Genomic DNA, 23119 nt, shown 5'->3' with positions numbered 1-23119 from the left:
TTAACATTTAAATTCAGGAATCATTTATTAGGTTACTACTATATGTAAAATACTAATAATAGGCACTGGGAATATGAAAACAAGAACAGAACAATGTAAGAACTACATTAAACAGAAGTAGGCCAAAATTACAAAGACAAATAAGTAGAAGGAATTTCAGGAAGGATTAACAACCAAAGGAGGGGGGCAGAATCCCATAAGTAGTGCTACCTGAGTCTTGAAAAAAGCTAGAGATTCTAAGAGGTAAGAACAAGGAGATAATAGATCATGGGGGAAGAAGCCAGGGAAAAGGAGGGACTTGGAATGCCAATTTGCAGGAACATAAAATAAGCCAGTTTTGCTAAAACATCAAGAATGTGAAGAGGAAAAAAAGTCTGGAAGCCAGACTGTGGAAGGCTTTAAATGCCAAGGAGTTTGTAATTTGTCCTTGAGGCAATAACAAGGAGTCGCTGAAGAGTTCTGAACAGGAGTGATCTGCCTTGACCCAGATCTTGAGAATATTAATTTGACATCTATGTAGAAAATGGATTGCAGGGAGGAAAGATTGAAAGCAGGTAGCCTAGTCAAGAGGTTACTGCAATCATCAAGGCAAGAGGTGATGAGGGCCTGAATTGACAGTAACCTGGTGACAGAAGACAAAGAGATGAATGTGAGAGACATGTGTGAGTAGAAAAGAACAAAACTTTGGAATAATTTTGATAAGAGCAAGGGAGAAGCTGATAGAGAAAATAAAAAATGACTCGGTGGCTTCAAACTTCATTGACTGAAGGCTGGTGATGCTCTCAATAGGCACAGAAAATAACAAAAATGGGCTGCAAGAGGAAAGGGTAAAGATAAATTCTTTTCTGGACATTTGTTGTCCAGTCACTTTAGGCATGTCTGATTCTTTATGACTTCATTTGAAGTTTTTTCATAAAGGTACTGGAGTGGTTTGTTGCTTCCTTCTCCAGCTATTCGACACGTGATGACATGGAGGCAATTGGAGTTAAGTGACAAGCCCAGGGTCAGAGGCTGGATTTGAACGCAGGAAGGTGATTCTTCCTATCTACACTGGGTCTGACACTCTATCCACTGCACCACTTAGCTGCTGAAGGATATGCTGAGTATTAAGGAGCAGAAGGAAACTCAAGAGAAACACAAGTGCTTCAGTTATATTCAAGCAAAATCAGTTAGTCAAATTTAAGATTGTCTAATTATTGTCTTATCCACAGATAGCATCAGTTACTGTTTATTATTGGATAAAAATAAATACTTATTATATTTCTTACAATAATAAAACATTACTAGGTACTAGGAAAAAGGTCTAGGTCAAATACCTTGATTGAGGTGTGTAGCTTCTAGGATCTGAATCCCATTCACAGAGCACTGAGATCCATTCAGTGGTATTAAGGTTACTGTTCCATTGACATTTTCAAAGATACAGTGCTCACTTTCCAAATCCAGGCCATGAAGAACTATATTATGAAATAAATCCGTAAATAATGAGGAAGATTCTCTCTTTTATACCATCTCTTCTCTTTGTCCTTCCTGTTTGGATTCAAAATATTTTTTTGATCTTTTGAATCCCTTTGAGGTTTATAAATGTGCTCCATAAAATGAATGCTAGGAATATGGTACAAACTGCAGAAGCCTGGGAGGCCTGAGACCCAGATTCAAATCCTAATATTGCCCCTAACTAGCTCTGTTAGTCTGGATCTATCTTTTCACCTCTCTGGACTTCAGTTTCATAATCTGCACAGAATGAGAATGGATTGTAGGTTAATCTCAAAGGTACCACCCAAATTGATGATCCTAGACTATATAAAATTTTAAAGAACATTCACAGTAATATACTACAGGTTTCTAGGAATTTTTAACACACCAGAATATTAACAATAACTGCAGATTATTGTATAAAATAAGTGTGAGAATTACTGATTTAGGAAAATAATTTTTTCAAAAATGAAGTTTTTAATTTCCTGAACTAAAACAATTCTATAATTGACTTTTTGCTATCATTTTTTTGTCATTTCAATAATTTTTCACTGCCATAGAAAGTAATAGCAATGTAATCAGTTAGATGGAGGTAAGAGGAGAGCCAAGCAGGCAAAGAACCACCTCACTTTCTGTATCTTGGCAGCAGGAAGCAGGGGTAGCCCAGGCTATGCTTAGGATGGCCACGGAGTGGTGCAGCACTACTCCAAAGAACCCCAAGAAAGCAAGTGAAGACACATTCAAGGGTCAGAGTCTGCAGTATTTATGAAAGAATTCTCTTCTGGTGGGCATAATCCAGAAAACACGGCAGTGCTAGGGCTCTGTTCTGGATGAGTGAACTGGGAAAAATAAAAGCCTGATGATATAATAAGCCTGGTCACTTCATCTATCAAAAGTCAAAAGGGTTTTGTATCATTTTTGTGGGAGTTAAAGACAATTTCTTAAGATCACCCACTAAAGCTCACTTGATATTTTATTGAGTCACAAGCTCTGAACCTAAATTTTATACCTGTATACAGCAGTTCAGACTGGATTTCGTGACAGAAAAGCTCCAGCAATGGATAGGATCTGTTTTCCAGGGTTGTTGTTCAAGTCAAATCTGACAAGTTTCACGTGAATCTGAGAGTGGATGACTGACTAGATATGGTTTGTTGTTGTTTTGGAACTGGCCATTTACAAAGACTGAGACAAAAAAAATGGTTGTGACCCCAATTGGTGTAGTCAAGGTCAGATTTGGGGGGGGGGGGAGATTACTGAGTATGAAATGATTACTCTAGGCACTGACAGTTCCCATTGCCTTTATCTTTACTCTCAGGACGTCATCATTTAGTCTCTCCAGAACTCTACATAAAATTTGCAAATTGCCATTAGTATGAGGCAACTCAGTGGCAGGGGGCTGGAGCTGAACCTGAAGTCAGGAAGACCCAAGTTCAGATCCTGCCTCACTGACATGGCTGTATGATCCTAAGTATATGACTGCTATTTACCTCAGTTTCTTCAAATGTAAAATGGTTATAATAGTCCTTAACTCCCAGGCTGTTGTGAAGACCAGAGAGAGAATATCAGATAGTCCTTATCCCAGCATCTGGTACATAGGAGATGCCCCAGAAATCCTGGCTGTCATTATTGCAGTCATTATTGCTGCTACTGTTAGGGTTGCTCTTATATAGTATCTTCCTGAGATCCTTCAAATTCAAATGCCGGACATATATAAAATCCACTCACATGTGCATGCTGTAGGGAGCAGTACAGCGTACTCATTTACTTTGAATAAGAACTGCTCTCTGTATTATAGTTTTTAAGGCAAGGTTCAAAATAACAAAAATGCAAAATAAGAGTTTAAAAAGCAATTTATTTACCTATACCAAGTCAAATTCAGATCAATCAATGAAAGCTCATTGGTTGCTTATATATTAAATAATAAAGCTAAAAGGAAAGAGATGTGCCAAAGATTTCTTACCAATATCTTGTTCAGTTGAAGCATCTTCTCTGCCAACATAAGTTTGCCCCTCCTGGGAAGAAAACATATTATCAGGAAACATAACTCATCAGGAAAAAGAATACTTAATTGTTTTGTTTTTTCTTTAATATTATCTTTTGTCTAAGGCCAATGACTACTATAAACTCTGAATTATATATATATATATATATGGACATAAAAAATTACCTAGTATTAATGAATACTATCTATAGCAGGCAAAGGTAATGAGGAGATCACTCCTTTCACTGAAATCAATGGGAGAGAAGATAAAATTTGAGTTGAGAGAATTTGAGAATGAAATCTGGATTTCTGGTCAGCGGTTTATAAAAGAGGTAAAATAGATTCTTGGCCAAGTAGAGAGCACAGCTAACAATGGCTGATAAAAATGATCTTATTTGAAATTTTGTAAATGTAATGAATAGTCTTTAAATTTAAAAAAGGAAAGATTTGGGGAAGAACTGGAAAACTTCCTACTTCTGTCCAACAACCTAGAAACCATACAAAATGGCTGCTATGGCAGAAGAATATTAATTAAAACACCCAGAGGTTTACATAAGAGAAATTACAAGAAAGGTGTCAAATTTTTATACAGAAATGGGTAAAGAACAACTAAAAATAGTAATCTACAGATCTTAACATAAGAAATCAAATTTATCCTCACAGTTTTCAGTGAATCATGGTTGGAAGAGGTACATGGTTGGAAAAATCTCTTGAGAGGGGCATAATTTATTCAAGAGAAATAGGATAAACCAAAAAAGGGAAGGGAAGACAATCATAATCATAATAGTCAAGTCTTTTGTATCTTACCTCAAGGTTTACAGAGCGCTGTGTAAATAAATTTATCTAAATTTATCCCAATAATAACCCTGGAACAACTAAGGAAGATAGAAACTAAGTGACTTGCCCCAATGACAAAGCTAGTATCTGAGGCTGAATCTGAACTCAGGTTTTCCTGACTCCAGGCCCAGTCATATTGTAAAAATATCCTGGAACAAGAAGAGAGACGCATGGTGGACAGTATTTAGGTGAAAATGTATAATATACTACTAACTTCCTTAATACGAAGGGAAAAAAGAGAAATTTAGGAAACCACAAACTTAGTACAATGGTAACTGAACAGAAGAAGAACAGATAGGTAGAAAAATAGGATAACAAACTAGGGAATATATTTCAAGAGAAAAAGATAGAGCTTTAAAATGTATTGCATATCCAAGGCAGCATGTCCTCTTATTTGTCTTTCAAGGGGCACATAGGTCACATTCAGGTTTTGATCTGGTGATCTTCTTGTACTAAAATTACTTCTCTACTAGGCAAATGAAATTAAATTCTACCTCCTGGTGAAAAGTCTGGCAACCTGCACTTCTCTTCCTCTGGCTCCACCATGTCTGCTCAAAGGACTTGGTGTCATGCCCCCCCAATACTTAAAACCCAGGTGCCCAGGTCTTCTCTTTGATACCTACAGCCCACAAATGCAGAAAAGCCAAGAGAGGCAGGTGGTCAGAAAGGGCCCTCTTCCAAAAGTCTAATGGAAAGGACATGAGCCATGGTAATGTCCTCATTTCTCATACTTTCCTCTTCATTTCCACCTCTTAGAATCTTTAGCTCCTTCTAAGACTCAGCTAAGGGTCAGCTCTTTCTGGATCACCTCAATCCTGATTATTCTGTCCCCACCTCCCAGAGTTATTTTTGTATTGACTTTTCATCTATTCTGTCTTTCTGACTTCTATATATTATCACTCCTCTGCCTCCACAACATAAGTTCCTACACTAGACACTACTTTGTTTTTTGTCTCTTTGTGTATAATAGGTACTTAAAAAATGTTTCCTGAACTGAACAGTGCCAGGGGGAAGTTTCACTTACCTGTACATCTGAAAAAGAGATCCCTCCCACTCCCAACAGAGTGGCTAATAATTTCTTGACTTGTCTTAGTACAAATTTTAGCCTTCATATGAAGGATAAGAAGAACTAGATTCTTCCCATCCCCCTTTCTAGGGAGAAAATGAGCAGTTAGCCTGATTTTTTTTTTTTTACTGTTCTAATCTATTCAGAACCTCAGCACTCCCAACTCAATTCTTAATGGCAATGATAGGCTTTTGTATTTATTCTAAGTGAATTTAATTTGCCCAGGGAACAGTGCAAGAAGACTCATCCTTCCTGGCCTCAGATATAACTAGCTGTCTGACCCTGGGTAAATCACTTAACTTTGTTTGCCTCAGTTTTCTCATCTGTAAAATGAGCTGGAGAATGAAATCTCAAGCCTCTTCAGTATCTTTGCCAAAAAAAAAAAAACCCAGATGGGGTCACCAAGAGTTGGACATCACTGAAAATAATAGAGCAAGTCTTCCTCTCCTAATTTTCTGGGGGAAAAACAACAGAATACCTGCCCTCTAACAAGTTCACAGATGAACTACACAATTAGAGCCTAAAAAAAGAGTTCTCAGGTGGAATTATTGATATCACCAATGATGATGCTTGATAACTTAGAAAGGGTACCGTAGGATTGAGTTAAAAATGAATGATGTAATGATTTTTCAAAATACAGTCTAAAAACTATAGTACCTTTTGGGGGGCAATGCAAAGGTTAAATGCAAGGTTTGGGTTTTTTTTTTGATTTTTGCAAGGCAATGAAAGGTTAAATGACTTGGCCAAGGTCACACAGCTAGGTAATTATTAATTGTCTGCAGTCAAATTTGAACTCAGGTCCTCCTGACTCCAGGGCTGGTTCTCTATCCACTGTGCCACTCAACTGCCCCTAAAACTATAGTACTGTGATTTGTCTTTAATATTGTAGAATGTATTATTAAAGAGATATGAAACTCTAAAATAAAATAATAATTAAGTTAAGATCGTAACAGGCCAAGTTTAATTTTATATTTTGACATGCTTAAGCCTGGTTAATTAGAGGGATACTGTAAACATAGTTTTCCTGAATTTTACCAAAGCATTTCAGCAAAGTCTAGAAATAATATTTTTTAAATGGATAAGTAAAGAGCTATAGGCTACATCATATATAATTAGTGGATTCAGAACTAGCTGAAATGATGGACCAAAAGAAAAGTTACTCATGATTAGATAGTAGCTTGGACAAAGATCTTTGGAGACTGCCTAAATGATATATATATACATATATATGTATGCATATATATATATATATGTATATATATATATATATGTTTGTCTCTGTTGTTTAATATTATGATCAATAACAACACATTTTAAAATGTGTTTCAATAAATAATCATTGAGTATCAATCAAAATCAAGGCATTATCAGGTTATTTAGAAAAAAAACACAAAAAAATTAAAGATCTTACCCTCAAAGGACTTATTTTCTACTGAGAAATAACAAAAGATTTAACAAATACAGAGGGAAGTGCTGGCATTGTGCTCTGAGGGGAGATGGGAATTCTTAGAAGCCAAAGTAAAAGAAGGACCTGTTTACCAGACATGGGAGCCATTTGTGTAAAGGCACAGAGTCAGCAAAGAGAAGATCTTTCAGAAGAAAAAGCTAGTAGAACACTAACTGAAACAGAGAATTAATGTAGGGAAATAATACAAAAGAAGTCCAGAAATACAGGTGAAACTCAGTTTGTGGAGAGCTTTAACGGTCAGGCTAAGAACCAGAGTACTTTCCTGTTTGGATTTTCATCCTTAGAAGTAAAAAGGAACCATTAAAGATTCTTGAGAATGGGACAACATTGCCCTGTTTTAGGAATAACAATCTGGTGGCTGGATGAAGGATAAATTATAGAAAGGAGACTACTGGAGGTCAATGTGATCACCCGGGCAAATCCTGACCAAGGGAAAGGGCTCTATGAGCAGAAGGAAGGAGAGAGAAGTAAAAGAGATTGTGGAGTCAAAACTGACCAAACTTGGGAACTTACTAGATGATGACACCACACTGGGAGGGATAATTACCACTTGGAATGACATTCAGAACTCAGAGATCCTGATGGTCAAGAGTCAGCACAAGTGCTAGACTCTAATCAGATGGAATTTAATCGAATCCCTAGGAACTGTATAAAGGAAAAGTTTTACAATGGAGCTCCACTGAAGTAGAGGATGAAGAAGGCCTGGACAGTAGAAGTGCTGCAGAAAAGGATCCAAAGATGTCACTACAGGCTTGGTTGAGTCCCCGGGGATGAGGCCTACAGAAAGCTTGTGTGATCTGGGAATGCAATAAGAGGCAAACGCATCCAGAATGAAGGCAAAGAAAATCCCATTGCACATGGGGAAGGTCAGTTGTGGATGCTGCATTTTTAGAAAATAACTGAGGAGCTGAAGAGAAGGGCAGCCAGGATGGCAATGGACCTTGAGTCCTGACCATAGGAAAGCTGGGTGCAGAAAGCACAGACATTTTGCTTAATAAAGAGAATCCTTAGTAGGGAATATCAGAGATGTCTGCAAGTATTTAAGGGTTGGCCCTAAAGGGCAGAACTTGAAGTAGAAAATAGATGTCAGAGCTGAGGCCCTTACCTCCAGGCACCCTTGGCAGAAGAGGCCACTCTGAAGGGGCCACACATTTACAGCTAAGAACTCAGCTTTCAGGTGTCTACCTATCAATCAATCACCGAGCACATATTAAGGATTTATTATATGTGAGTGATTGTCTTACGTGCAGGGGAAACAAAGGATGAGAAAAAGCATCTCCTACCCTTAAGGACCTCCTGTTCTGATGGAGAGGAAAGAGAGAAAACACACACACACACATTAAGCTGCATTAAAAAATGAGGGTACCATCATGCTTTTAAGTCACTCAAGTCTGCAACCCTAGAGTCATTCCTGACTCACCTTTCTTTTTTCATCACCTACACACACAACATCCACTCAGGTGTTATGTCTAGACAATTCTACCTCCACATCTTGTCTATTTGCCCCTTATTTCTATTCACATGGCCTCTACATAAGTTTAGACCTTTTATTTCTTACCTAAACTACAGCAATAGTCTCCTAATTGGTCTCCTTCCCATTAGTCTCTAGCTTCCAAAATGACATGATTAAATCACAGATTAGAGGAACAATATATCTGGAAGGGGGGTAAGGGGTAGAAGCAGCAGTATGATACAAATATAGTCCATTCTGTTCAGTTTACAGATAAAGAAACCAAGAACCAATATGGCTAAATGACTTATCCAAGACTATATGGAAAGTGACTATATGATGTGGTATCTAGACCCAGATCCTCTGATTTCAACATTCTTTCCACTTTACAGTGCTGACTACCAGGATCTGGCTATATCATTCTACTGCTCAAAAATCATCATTGTTCCCCATTTCTTCCAAAGAAAATTACAAACTCCTCACCTATATAACTTCTATATAAAGTTTTTCTTGGTCCCCCAATGATTAGAGTTCCCTCCCCCTCCTCACTTTGAATATATTTTATATATTTAGGAAAGACTGGTTTTATTCTTGTACATTTAGCACCTTCTAAAATACTTTAAATATAGTCAGTTTTTAATGCCCTGACTTAAATTGCATTAGAAATTACAAAGCAAATTTAGGCTTGAAACAAGTCAAATCATTATAACAACCAGAGATATCCAAAAGCAGATAGAGGTCTTCAAGCAAAGGTCGGCTGGCTGCTTCTCAAATATATTAGACAGGGGATTGTTGGACTGGATACTGGGTCTCTTCCAATTCTGAAACTCATGTCTTCAGAGCTTTCTGAAGTGCAATATGCATGTAATCTCTGTATATCATCAATAAGGTAGTATTTAAGGCTTAGGGTCTGACCAATGCTCTTTACTTACTTCAATATTTTAATGGATCCATGACCTTATCAATATGAGGACATCTCATGTACATCACCTTCTATATATTTGTTGTGCATGTTATTTTATGGATATTTCCCAGAAAATCCAATCAATATAATAGAGGCCTTCTTTTACTCCTTTCCACAATTCATGGATACTTTGGGAAGATCAAAACAAAAAGCACTGGGGCAGAGAAAGCCCAAAATAAAAGCCAGTTCAGGAGCCTTGCAGGTGAGCATCCATTCATTTACATAGGTAGTTTACATGTAAAATGTGTTATTTTACCATGTCACCTTAAGGGCAAAAGAAGAGATTAAATAGCCAGAGAAAAGGGGTCATTTATCTCGAAAACTGACACATGAGATAAACCAGATAGCTGCAGAGGACAAATAGCTATAAGAGTGAGCACAAGAATGCAATTTCATTTAATCCAAGATGAACTAAGAATGAATTAAGAACAACTCAAAGCCATGATTTACAGGTTCAGTAAAGTAGGACAGTTGCCAATAAAATAATACAGCTTGACTCAAACTGGGCATGTGCAAGACTATGCAAATTTCAATGACCAACAATTAAGATAAAATATCCAGGGGGCAGCTAGGCGGGACAGTGGATAGAGTACCAGCCCGGGAGTCAGGAAGACCTGAGTTCAAATCTGAAATCTGACACTCAATAATTACCTAGTTGTATGACCTTGGACAAATCACTGAACCCCACTGCCTTGCCACAAAAAAAAAACCAATAAAATATCCAAAAGAAATGACTGACTTCCTTCAAGTTCAAGAAACTTTTCCCCAGACATTTTAATTTTACTGCCTTCATTCTGTAGATTATTTCCACTTTATACTCTCCATAGCCTATTTGTACATTTGTCTTCCCTGCAGAAGAAGCACTGTCTTTCACCTTTCTTGGTACATCTGGTACTCTTAGCCCAGGGCCTGGCACATAGCAGTTACTGACTCAACAGCAGATGAGAGCAACAAGAAAGATGTCTTTCAAAACCATGGTAGCAGGAGCAGCAATGCCAGCTAGCTCAACACTTGTCAAGCATCCTGTCGGGCATCTCAGCTGCTATAATCTATATAGGGCACAAACCAAGGGATTTGGATTCAAGCTGTGCTTGCACATCGACAAGCCTATTACCAATAGTTTTAGCAAGTGTTACAGATCCTCTATAAAGTTTTGAGACAAATTCAGTTTTTTCTAGGTTACAGTCTGACTTCAGAAGCCAAACTGTAACAAAGTGGAGCATCATCTGTCCATCTGTTATCCCTTGCTCTTACCACATGACTAGTACACCTTTTCTAATTAAACATTTCTTAAACAAAATCTTTTACAACTTCTTGAGCTTAGGAAATATGGGAAATAAGTTGGATCTGATTTGTATCCATTCATACATATCTCCATTGCCCTTAAGATCATCTCCAATTCTGATTCCTTGGAAATAACAAAATAGTAGATAGGTCTCTGTACCAGGTGCAGACTGGATTACTAAAAGCCCTTTTCCAGTTTCAATCTAGTCTACTTTTCAAGTATGGGTCTATCTAATTATTTATCTTTCATGACAATATACCAAATACACTATGTCCCAAAAGTCTTAGTGTTTTAGTAGCTTAAAAATTTTTGAGATGGAAGATTCTGAGAAGATGGTAGAATAAGGCAAGAAATTACCTGGTTCTCCTAAATTCTTCCACAAAAATATACAAAATAACATCTTAAAATGAACTTTGAGCTCTAGAAATAATTAAAAGGTAGGGTAATTACAGTTATCCAACCAAGACAACTTTAAAGGATACTAGGAAACACTCGACCTCCCAGGGTGGCCGTGAGGCCCAGGTGGGGCAGATACAACAAATCAATAACACCAAGTCCTGGGGGCAGTTGCATTGGGTGGCAGCCAGAGCTTCAGGGGTGCTGACCACAGCCCAGGGCTGTTGCTGTGGGGAGGAAGAACAAACACAACCAGAATGCACAGTCCATTGCAGAAGGCAGGGACCCGGACAGCTGTGGGTACACAAGGAGTTCCTAGTTTTGGTTCCAGAGCAGAGACTTGAGCTAAAGCTTTCATTTGCAGCAACAAATTTTGCAGGGCAGAGAAGAATACTTTAAGTCAGGTCTCTAAAAAACCAGTACTAGGTCTCTAACTCAAAGAGATCATGAAAAAACCCATATGTACAAAAATATTTATAGCAGCTCTTTGTAATGGCAAAAAATTGGAAATTGAGGGGATGCCCATCAATTAGGGAATGGCTGAAGACATACAAATGTGATGGAACACTATTATTCCATAAGAAATCATGAGGGATAGGGGCAGCTAGGTGGCATAGTGGATAAAGCACCAGCCCTGAAGTCAGGAGTACCTGGGTTCAAATCCGGTCTCAGACACTTAATAATTACCTAGCTGTGTGGCCTTGGACAAGCCACTTAGCCCCGTTTGCCTTGCAAAAACCTAAAAAAAAAATCATGAGGGACAGGACTTCAAAAAAGCCCAGAAAGACTTGCAAGAATCAACGCAGAGAGTGGATAGAGCACGAGCCCAGGAGTACCCAACTTCAAATCTGGCCTCAGATACTTTATAATTGCCTAGCTGTGTGACTTTGGGCAAGCCACTTAACCCCATTGCCTTAAATAAATTTTAAAATTAAAAAAAAAAAAGAATCAATGCAGAATGAAAACAATAGAACCAGAAAATTGTACATACTGACAGCAACAATGAGTGACAATCAACTAAGATGAACTTGGTTCGTTATTATAATTATCAAAGATAATTCTAGGGGGTGGCTGGGTGATGTAGTAGATAAAGCACCAGCCTTGGAGTCAGGAGTACCTGGGTTCAACTCTGATTTCAGAAACTTAGTAATTACCTAGCTGTGTGGCCTTGGGGAAGTCACTTAACCCCATCTGCCTTGCAAAAACCTAAAAAAAAATATATTAAAAGATAATTCTAAAAGCCTTGTGATGGAAAATACCAACCAGAGAAGAAACTATGGGGTTTTAATGAAGATCAAAGCTTACCAACTACAATTTTTAAAAGGTGTCTAATGTATTCATTTTTCTCATTTTTTTCCATTTCAATTTGATTCTTTTTTACAATATGATTAATATGGATTTATGATTAACATAGTTATTTACACCTGTATATCCTGTATCAGATTGCTTTCCATCACTGGGAGGGGGTTAGGTTTAGAGGAAGGGAAAGGAGAGAGAGAGAGAAAAACATGAAACTCAAAACCTTGGAAAAAATTGATTGTTGAAAACTATCTTTGCATGTAGAGAAATAAATAAAATACTCTTTTTAAAAATCAGACCTCTAGATATAGGTCAGAAAAACAAATAAACAAAAACCTGAATCCTAAGATATTATCCCTCATATCTCAGGACTAGAACCTGACTTTAATACAAAGAGAACAGAAAAGAAATAAGGCAATAAATAATATTAATAATAATAATAATAATGAAGAAGGAGTGAGGAAGAAGGGAGGAGAAGGAGGAAGGAGGAAGGAGGCAGGAGGGGAGAAGGGGGGAAGGAGTAAGGAAGAGAGAGGGGGAGAAAAAAGAACCCAACCATGAGAAGATCTAGGTTCAAACTCAGAAGAAAATATTAAAATTAAAACAGTTGCTTCTATTTCAAATTTTTAAAAAATGATAGCAAGACAAAAAAGGAGTTTTTGGAAGAGTTTAAAAAGCACTTTAAAAATCAAGAGAAGAAATAAGTAATGCAAGAAAATCAAGAAATTTGTCAAAAAAAAAAGTTAGCCAATGAGTAAAAGAGACTGGAAAATTTATGGAAGAAGGTATTTCCTTAAAAATTAGAACTGGAGAGGTGCAAGTTAATGACTAGATGTCAAGAAATAATAAAACAAAATTTAAAAAAAGTTAAAAAAAGAGCAAAAAATTAGAGGACAATGTGAAACATCTCATTAGAAAAACAGCTGACCTTAACAGATCAAAGAAAGACAATATAAGAACTGTTGGACTATCTGAGAGACATGATTAAAAAAATCTAGATGCTTTATTGCAATAATTTATTAAGGAAAATTGCCTTCAAGTTTTAGAACAATAAATGAAAACAGAAAAGAATTCATCAATCACCACCTGAAAAAGATACCAAGATGAAAACTCACAAGAGCACCTAAGCTAAGTTTTGAAGCCCCCAAGCCATGGAGAAAATACTACAAGCAACCAGTAAAACAAACAAACAAACAAACAAATAAATAAATGAATGAATAAATAATAAATAAATAAATGAAAAATTGAATACTGTTGGGCTACAGTCAGGTAACACAAGATTTAACAGAATCTATATTCAAAGACCAAAAGTCATGGAACAATATATTCTGAAGAGAAAAGGAGCTAGGCTTGCATCCAAGAATAACTTACCTAGAAAAGCTGCGTTATCATGAATGAAAAAAAAAATGGACATTTAGTAAACTAAATGACTTCCAGACATTTGAGAAGAAAAGGCCAGAACTAAATGGAAATTTTAAGCTATTAGACTTGAGTGACATAAAAATGTAAAAATTAAAGATCAATTATAAAAATCTTATTAAGATTAAATTCTTTACTTCTTAAATGAGAAAACATGATCTGTAACTCCTAAGAATGTTATTATTACATGAATAGGTTGAAAGAGCATACATACATAGAGTGAAGGTTTGGGGTTGAATTGAGTATAATAGGAGGATCCTAAAAATAAAATTATGTAGGGAGAGGTAAAATGGAGCAATTATCTCAAATACAGAGAAATAGTGGGGCAAGGGATTGGATAAGAGAGGGATGCTCAGAAAGGTGGGCAGGTCAATAAATAGGAGGGTAAGGGAAATACTAAACAAACTGTCATATATGACTGAAATGGAATACCACTAGGCTATAAGAAATTATGAGCTGGGTTCATTTTAGAAAATCTTCTATGAAATAATGAAAAGTGAATAGAACTAAGAGAATGTTGTATACCTTAAGAGCAATATTGTTCAAAGAATAATTGTTAACAATCAAAATTATTCTGAGTATTTATAAATACTCAAATCAACTATGAAGGACCTAGGAAGGAAGATGCTATCCATATCCAGAGAGAGAACCGATAAATAAAAGAATTCATAGCATGGTTTTACATATGTTTATAAATCCACATCAAATGGTGGCTTTCTCTAGTGCAGGGAGGGGAGGGAAAAAAGGGAGACAGTTCAAAACTTAAAATGTAACAAAAAACTAAATAAAATTAAATTTTTAAAAAAAGAGATTATGGGGCAGCTAGATGGAGTAGTGGATAAAGCACCGGCCTTGGAGTCAGAAGTACCTGGGTTCAAATCTGGTCTCAGACACTTAATAATTACCTAGCTGTGTGGCCTTGGGCAGGCCACTTAATCCCATTTGCCTTGCAAAAACCTAAAACCACACACACACACACACACACACACACACACACACACACACACACACACAAATAAATTAGCTCAGTGGAGTAGTCCAGTGCCTGGCACATTCACTAAAAGATGTTTTACAATTTAGTTGACTGAATGATTGCTCATACCAACCCAAGTCAACAGTTTGGAAAATAGGTCACTTTTAATCTATCTTCATTTTACCTAGATATGATGTGTTAGGTGATTACTTTTGAATAATTTTTGAATCTCGGGAAAAACAGCCTATAATGGCCTAGGGCTTGATAAAACCAGAATAATTCATCTAAAAAACAGAACACTTGGAGGAGCTTATCATCTATGCAGACTTCTTCTACCAAATAAAACATTCTATTATAGCCACAAACACATGTGGAAAATATATACCACTGGATGTTAATCAGGACTGTTAAAGCACTTATCTCTATCCTTTAGCTTATCTCCATTCTTACATTTATCAAGGAATTCTATATGACTTTAATGTACACATGAAAGATACATCAGAGGACAATCTTGGAAGTTGTTTACTGAATCAAACAGTGTGTTTGTATGTGGATAATCAACAAATAGCAAGATATTTTATTATCTGTACCTTTCAATAAAAAAACATAACTGTAAAGATGTGATGCCAGCTGTAGAAAATCTTTGTCAAAAACCTGCCTGTCATCTGAAAACAATGTGATTTCTATATCTATCTGAGGGTTCCTGTGAGCTCTCTTTAAGTTAGACATGTTTTTGTAGGAAATAAAGACTGTCCTGTATCTGAAAACAAAAACTTGCTTACCCTTTCTCCTTTCTTCAATCAAGGATAATCCTGATAAGCACTCTCATAAGAATTTTACAAAGATAAGCAAGCAAACATATGGTTCAGTGGTTATTGATTTTATCTCACTTTTCTTAATAAAGTCCATGAATTTTTCCATTCTTATGATACCTACTTGTTTCCTGAGATATCTTTAAATTAATTGCTCAGGGCTTTCAAAATACTTCAAAGAATATACAAGGTCTAGTCTAGCCATTCTTCCTAATTTTATCTTAATAACTGTCATTTCTATTTTATTTGTCAATAAGCTACTGTGCTCCTTTAAAGCTGCTGCTGCTGAAAAAGAATTGCCATTAAAATGTAAACAAATTTATCGTATTTTATTTCCTTTTGAAATATCTGATAATTCCATCCACAACAGGGATGATATGCTTATTTGGGTCTCCCTCTTTCTCTCTAAGCTTTCTGCAGACTTTATTTTGTTCACATTGCTTTTTGTTTTTTTTTCTGATTTGATTTTGAGGGGCAATTGGGGGATAAGTGACTTGCCCAAGGTAACACAGCTTGTAAGTGTCAAATGTCTGAGTCCAGTTTTGAACTCAGGTCTTCTGACTCCGGGGTCGGTGCTCTATTCACTGGGTCATCTAGCTGCCCCTCCCATTATTTTTCATTGTTTCAAATGGTGTATACTTGTATTTGATAAATTCACTAAATCCTCATTGTGGCCTTTATATGCCCAGTTCTAGTCATTAGTATATCTCCAGATGACTTAACAGATAATCTTGAAGATAAATCATATGTATTTCATTCAAAAGCCAATCTAATTATGTTCATTAAGTGCAGAAGATTAGCTACCAGTTAATTTTCCCCCCCACAATTATTCATGGAGCCATTTCTACTACAGCGTAGCCTAATGCCATCTTTATTGGTCAAGAGCATAATAATAATAATTATAATAGTTGTCCTTCAAGTGAATAGCGGCATGATGTGTACCATTATGTTTATTACAGTAAGGGGTATGCTGTGAAAGACATCCTCACTTGTCTTTTCTAGAACCACTCCACCCCATGGCCTACTGGTAGGGATCTGCATTCTATGTGACTCTCTAGATTTTTGAACTGATTTCTTTTCTACCCATATCAGTGAGATACCTCAGCACACCCTCAATGCCAGACAAGCACTAGCATGTGATTTCTGGTGACAGACTGTGAAAACCCAATATATTCAAACTGTCTATTGATCGCCAGTATGGCCTTTCCTCTCAGACCTCCTGCCTTCAACCATGATGCCTCCATAATACAAAGACTTTGGTTTCCTGGAAGCTTCCCAGCAGGGAATCCCAGCCCTGGATGGCTATTCAGCATAGCTTACACTCAGAAGTATGATGGTATCTGACCATATTTTTAAAATAACAAATTACCTAATAAAAAATAATATCTCATTGGTATACTATTTTGGTGACCTTTCTTTTGCAATGGTAAGAAGCTCCAGTGAGGAACCTGAAGAAGGATTATAGAATCCACAAGACAGCTATCCTGTTCCTCATTTTGAGCCAAGTTTCAGGAAATTTTTTTTTTTTTCATAGAACCAGGACCAAAAATGTAGAGCTAGAAGAACCTCTGGAAATTATCTATCCAACCCATTCAACTGATTTATAGACATTAAGAAAATGAAGCTCACTGAGAGTAAATGACTAGCCCCACAGGTAGCCAATATGTAATAGTAGACAGCGGCTTTGAAGCCAAGTCTTCAGACTCCAAATCTATCCCTTAGAATAAAGTCAAAGAAAAAAATTCATCTCAGTAAGAGAGTCTAGTCTCTTAACTTTAATACAGTCAAATATGCAAATGAAACTATAATTTTATTGATTCTGCAATTCCCATCCCTTCTTACTCATCTCATGTAATTCACATTCCTACTGTCTCCAAAACTTCCCACAGGGAGCCATCTAACAACCTAGGGGCTTTTCTCCTGACATCAATAGAGCATTCTGCCTGTCCATCAGTCCTCCCTCCTGACTGCCATATAACCAACTATCTTCTCTTAGCGACATACAATTTCTTGATGACTAATTTGAAAATTCCTTTTACTCTTCAGAGTTCCTTGATATTGCATCCTGTTCATATACAGGTCATGTACCTTTTCCTTGACCTCTGTGTGAAGCTCATCTTTACTTCTTCAGAGACAATGGTTTTTTCTTACCTCACTACCACATAGCAATACCAGAAAAAGTGCTAAAATTAAAAAGATGGGTCCTCTACTTTCAAGCAAAACTTGTAAAAGTATTCTACAATTTCCTACAGGCAACCTAACCTTCTTTTCTCCTTTGAAATTCTGGGCATAAATCACTGACCAGGGCAGCTAGATGGCTCAGTGGATAGAGCACCGGCCCTGGAATCAGGAGTACCTAGGTTCAAATCCGGCCTCAGACACTTACTAATTACCTAGCTGTGTGGCCTTGGGCAAGCCACTTGACCCCATTGGCCTTGCAAAAAAAAAAAAACATAAATCACTGACCATCCACTGTCTTTCCAAGATAGATAAATTGGCAAACAAGTTCTATCACTTGCTCTTCCTAGAGGTTCTGCAACTCTTATAACTTAATGCAATTCACACTGTGTCAAACAGGAGTACAACCGGAGGTAATCACTATTTCTTTTTTAGATTTTTGCAAGGCCAATGGGGTCAAGTGGCTTGCCCAAGGCCACACAGCTAGGCAATTAGTAAGTGTCTGAGACCAGATATGGACTCAGGTACTCCTGACTACAAGGCCAGTGCTCTGTCCACTGTGCCACCTGGCCACCCCGGTAATGACTATTTCTAATGAATCCCTCTCTGGACTGGACTCTACCAGAGCTCTACCATTAACACCATGAATACTTTTAGCAAGTCAAACATCTCTTCAATACATTGTGATATGAACCAAGAACACAAGGGCTAGGTTGAATTCAAAAACTACCAGGAATGACAGCTTTAAATGAAATTCAAACTAAATTTTAAAGTCTTATTTCAGGTGTTTACCACTTCTCTCAGTCTTCTACCTTCCCTCAACTCTATCATCATGCCCTTAAATTATAGGCTAATATACAAAATTAATTAATTATATTCTCCCTGCCCCAGTCTAGATTTGACTGAAAGATAGTCTTAAAACTATCCAAGCAAGTGGAAATTTTTAAATTATATAATTCCACCTTTATATTCCAATTATCTGAATTGATGATACATTGTACTTGGATTTTCACCATTCAGCTTTTAATGACTGTCTTCAGAGTCATAGATTATAATGATAATATTTGCTGAGAAAAAACAAAACACAATTACCATGTTCAATTGAAGCCATGTAAAGTGACTGATTAGATTTATTTCTACCTTCAAGTGATATAAGATTATTCCAGTACTCAGAAGGTCATCATCAATGCCAATCAGATGAGGCAGCTCAGAATCCAGAACAACTCCAATTCCTTCTTTCCTCAGGGCTAATGTTTGTTCCTAAAATTAGAAGGAAAAAAATGTTTTAAAAGGTTAAATTTATTTGAAAGAGAAAAGACAACTGAAATGTTTAAGGGAAAAATACATTCTTTAAATAGTGCTTAAATGCCCCAAGATTTATTTTTCATTAAAAACCAGGAAAGCATGGTGAAAGTGTGGTTATAAATTTTAATTAGAAATACCATTGCATACAGGAATTATTCATGATATTTATTTTCACATTCAACTCTAGCAGATAAAATCAACTCAACTTCCAGAGCTACCTTATGTCTAAATCCTTCAAGGTCTTAAATGCTATTTTCTCAACTAAACTTAGAATACACCAGATAAGAGTGATGTCTCCCATCTCAGAAGGGAATTGACTCAGGAAGGTCAGAAAGTTGCCAGACCATGAACCAGGACTTCTGATTCTCCTTCCAGGGTGTTTTCCACTGTAATCTCTTTTTAGGGCAAGGTCTTGTATACAGTTAAGTAATCAATAATTACTGATTAATTACTCATCAATGACAAAATAAATATCACCTGTATTTCTAGTGGACAATGAAATAACAGTAAGGGAACTCAAACAAGGAAGGGCCTAGAAAACCTACTCCCCTTGCCAGAAAGGTGGGAGTGGAGGGTTCAGGGGAAAATCTATCATTGGTTTTCCAGCAAAAAGTGAAGAAGAAATGAAAAGCATAGCTTTTTCAGACAAAGTAGTTGCAGGGTATATGGACACTCATAACAAAGGTAGTAAAATGTAAAGACCAACCTCTTATAGACTTATAAGAAGCTCCATTTATACCATATAAACTGTCTGTTTCAGATTCTTAATTGATGGAATGGTAAAGAAGCATTTTAGCCTTTCAGGAGGTAAAAATTAGCTCCTTAACCAACTTAAGTGTACAACTGAGATTATACAGGCTAGTGAATAACTAAAATGATCAGTTATGCCCTTATCAATAGTAGTTGTTGTTAAGTCTTACCTGACCTCATTTGGGGAATGTTTGTTTGTTTTGTTTTGTTTTTTAGGCTTTTGCAAGGCAAGTGGGGTTAAGTGGCTTGCCCAAGGGCACACAGCCAGGTAATTATTAAGTGGCTGAGACCAGATTTGAACCTAGGTACTCCTGACTCCAAGGCAGGTGCTTTATCCACTTAGCCACCTAGCCGCCCCTGGGGGATGTTTCTTAACAAGGCTATTAAGACTGATTTTTCATTTCCTTTTCCATTTCATTTTACAGAGGAGAAAACTAAGGCAAACATGGTTAAATTACTTGCCCAAAGTCACACAGCTACTAAGTGTCTGAGGCCACATTTGAACTCAAGTCTTCCTGACTCCACACCTGGCAATCTATCCACTGCCTCACCTACCTGGCCCTTAGACCTATGTAAAAATACAAACCAGTATATTCTTGGAGAGGACTTCCAGCCTTCAAGTAGAAAGCCAGCCTCAGAGGAAGAACACAAATCACCTGTATAGAGGGTCAGGCCCATGGAGTGATGTGACCAGTGGCTGCAGAAGTGAGATGAGCTCACCATGAGAATCAGTCAAGCAATGAGCCTTAAGAGCATACAAGGCGCCAGGACCACGCAACATACTGGGAGATACAAAGAAGGGCAAAAGACCAGTCCAGCTCTCAAGGTGCTCACAATCTAATGGAGCCAACAACACGGAATGATGCCACACAGACAGGAAAAAGTGGAGATAATCAGCAGAGGGAGGAGGAGAATTAAGAGGGGCTGAAAAGGGAGACAGAAAAATCACTGAGTGGTAGTAGTATCAGCTGGGTAAGTTATCCAATATGTGTGCCCTTCTGTCAATGTTCTCAATGTGCGCCTCTGCTCACATGCACCCACTCTTCCTGCAGGAAAGTGTCGACAGGTTTAGGGGAGCAGTTCTGCGACAAGCAGCACAGCTGCCCTCATCAGGACATGCCCCAGGAATCTCATCATCCCACAGGATCACTTTACTCCTGGACCATCTCATCAGGGTCCCCAGTCCCTCAGAAGGCCCCCCTAGGCCACAGTCTCTGAATGTAAAGAGGGGAGAGAGGGAGAACTCCCCTCAGAGCCCAGCCAACTATCACTTCTTAGCTCAGACAGATCCACTCCTCTAAATTTCATCACCACCCTCACCCCCTTCAGCTTCCTTTTGTGTATGGTCTTCTCCCAGTAGATTTTTTTTTTGGTATTTTTTTATCAAACTTATACTACCTTATTTTGATAAATGTGCTTACTTTATGCAAATTGCAAAAACTGATGAGTATTAAAAGTGTACACTACAGTGAGCACTCATACAATATTTGAGCAGAATGTCTTCCTTGGAGAGGTGGTGAGTTCCCCACTCTTGAAGGTCTTCATACAGAAGATGCAATATCACAGTGGAAATTCCTTTCTTTCATGGTTTGGACCAAATAGTTGCCAACATCCCTTCCCAGCTTTCAAATTCTGCACTTCTTTTAGAATGAACCCACAGATGCCCATCAATTGGCTAAACAAGTTATAGTAAATGAATGTTATGGAATGCCGCTGTTCTGTAAGAAACCATAAATGGTCAGACTCTAGAGAGTCTGAGAAGCATGGAATGACTTACAGGAACTAATGCTAAGCAAAGGGAGCAGAACCAAAAGAACAATGTAGACATTAACAACAACATGGTGAGATGATCAACCTTTATGGAAGCAGATCCTCTCAGCAGTTCAGAGAGCTAGGACAACCCTGTCAGACCAGCTATGGACAATGTTATCCCCATCCAGAGGAAGAAAAACAAAAGAAAAGAAAAAAAAACCCTACAGAATCTGAATGGAACTTTTTAAAAATTTCTCACATTTTTCTTTCCTATCTCATGGTTTCCTTTCTTTTCCCTTAATCCTAATTACAGAAAAAGACTACACTGTAAACATGTTAAAAACAAATGTGCATGTAGGATATTCACCACAGTTCTCCACTAAGGGGAGGGGGGTGGGAAGGGAGGGTGGAAGGAAACTGTGTAACTTAAAAATATACACATGGATATGGATGAAGATTGGAAAACTTTCATAACATGTAATTGGAAAAATAAAATAAAATAAAATAAAACATCAATTGGGGAAAAAAAGAATGAAGCCAGAGAGTACTACTTATTTGAACCTTAGGGTAGTCTTCTCCTAAGGGACCCAACTTTTGAGCTTGGACTAGAAGGGGAAAAACAACCCACAAGTACATGAAAATTAAGAACATGACTGATAAAACTCATTTCAATGACAAATTTGAGTAATTATAAAAATGCCACACTCAGAGAGAAAAATCAAACAATTTATTATGATTGGAGTCAAGACAAGAAAAAAATGGAAACAATCAAATGTGTATAATTGACTTTAGGATCCTAATTCTAAGCTTTAAAGAAAAAAACTCTCTTAAGTAGAGAACCTGGGTTCAAATTTCACCTCTAATGCTTCCTACCATATAACTTTGGGAAATTCACTTTTACTTCTTTCAGTTGTAAAACAAGTGAGATTGAATGACCGCTATGGTTCCTTTCTTAATGTAATACTATGATCTTAGCCCAGTCACCTCAATTTATAGACAAGTCCAACCTAGATAGGTCTTCTGACTTATGGCCAGTCCAGTCCTCTTACCAGTGAACCATGTCCCTGGAAAGACTATCTTTTTAAAAATTCAGAGAAAATATAACCAAAAGAAAGCGACAATCATGGAAAAATTATAAAATTTTACAAAAATCTTTTTCATAGAAAAATTGGATGCAATTAGAATTAAGAGAAATCACTGAAGGGAAAAATATTTTGCCTTAAATCTGACAAAATTTAAGAAACCTGAGATATTTAGGAAGCTGATAAAAATATATATAGAAAGAATGTATTCCCCAGTAACGAAGATGAAGTATGTCTCCACTTCTTGACAAAGAAATTTTTTCTACAGATCCAAAATTAAGCCTACATATTCTTGGATGACCAACACATTAGTTTGTTTTGATTGACTACACAAAGGTATCACAAGGGGTGAGTCAGTGAGAAATACCCACCCCCAAAAAAAGAGTAAGAAGAAAAGAAATTCAGAAATGTATTATGAAAATTTTTTATTAAATATACACTTTAAAAACTTTTCCCACAAAACCTTATTTTTATGCTTTGTATGTTGTAATTGTTATGTTCAAAATAAAATGCAATTCAAAAAAAATGTGATGACCACCTTCTCCACAAGTCCTAATAGCAGAGAATATAAAGGAATGTGTCTTTAGAAGAACAGAAGGCAAAATTCTGACTACATAATCACAAAGACA

General features: G+C 37.0%; 1 protein-coding gene across 15 annotated transcripts in view; it reads right to left on the bottom strand.

Annotated features, from left to right (window-relative positions):
- Positions 1 to 23119, bottom strand: part of KIF16B (kinesin family member 16B) — a 563734-nt gene that overhangs the window by 395248 nt on the left and 145367 nt on the right. For 12 of the 15 annotated variants that reach the window (XM_074209395.1, XM_074209396.1, XM_074209402.1 and 9 more), the window contains exons 13-15: positions 18694 to 18861; positions 3434 to 3485; positions 1317 to 1454 (exon numbers count right to left, since the gene is read on the bottom strand). In XM_074209395.1, the coding sequence (XP_074065496.1) occupies positions 1317 to 1454; positions 3434 to 3485; positions 18694 to 18861 (358 nt within the window). The remainder of the gene's footprint in view (positions 1 to 1316; positions 1455 to 3433; positions 3486 to 18693; positions 18862 to 23119) is intronic. The other 3 variants (XM_074209398.1, XM_074209399.1, XM_074209401.1) reach the window with 1 other exon arrangement.

The sequence above is a fragment of the Macrotis lagotis genome, chromosome 1 (genome assembly GCF_037893015.1).
Source record: "Macrotis lagotis isolate mMagLag1 chromosome 1, bilby.v1.9.chrom.fasta, whole genome shotgun sequence".
Taxonomy (NCBI): Eukaryota; Metazoa; Chordata; class Mammalia; order Peramelemorphia; family Peramelidae; genus Macrotis; species Macrotis lagotis.
The sequence above is the reverse complement of the archived record's forward strand: the minus strand, read 5'-3'. Positions and strand labels throughout refer to the sequence as shown.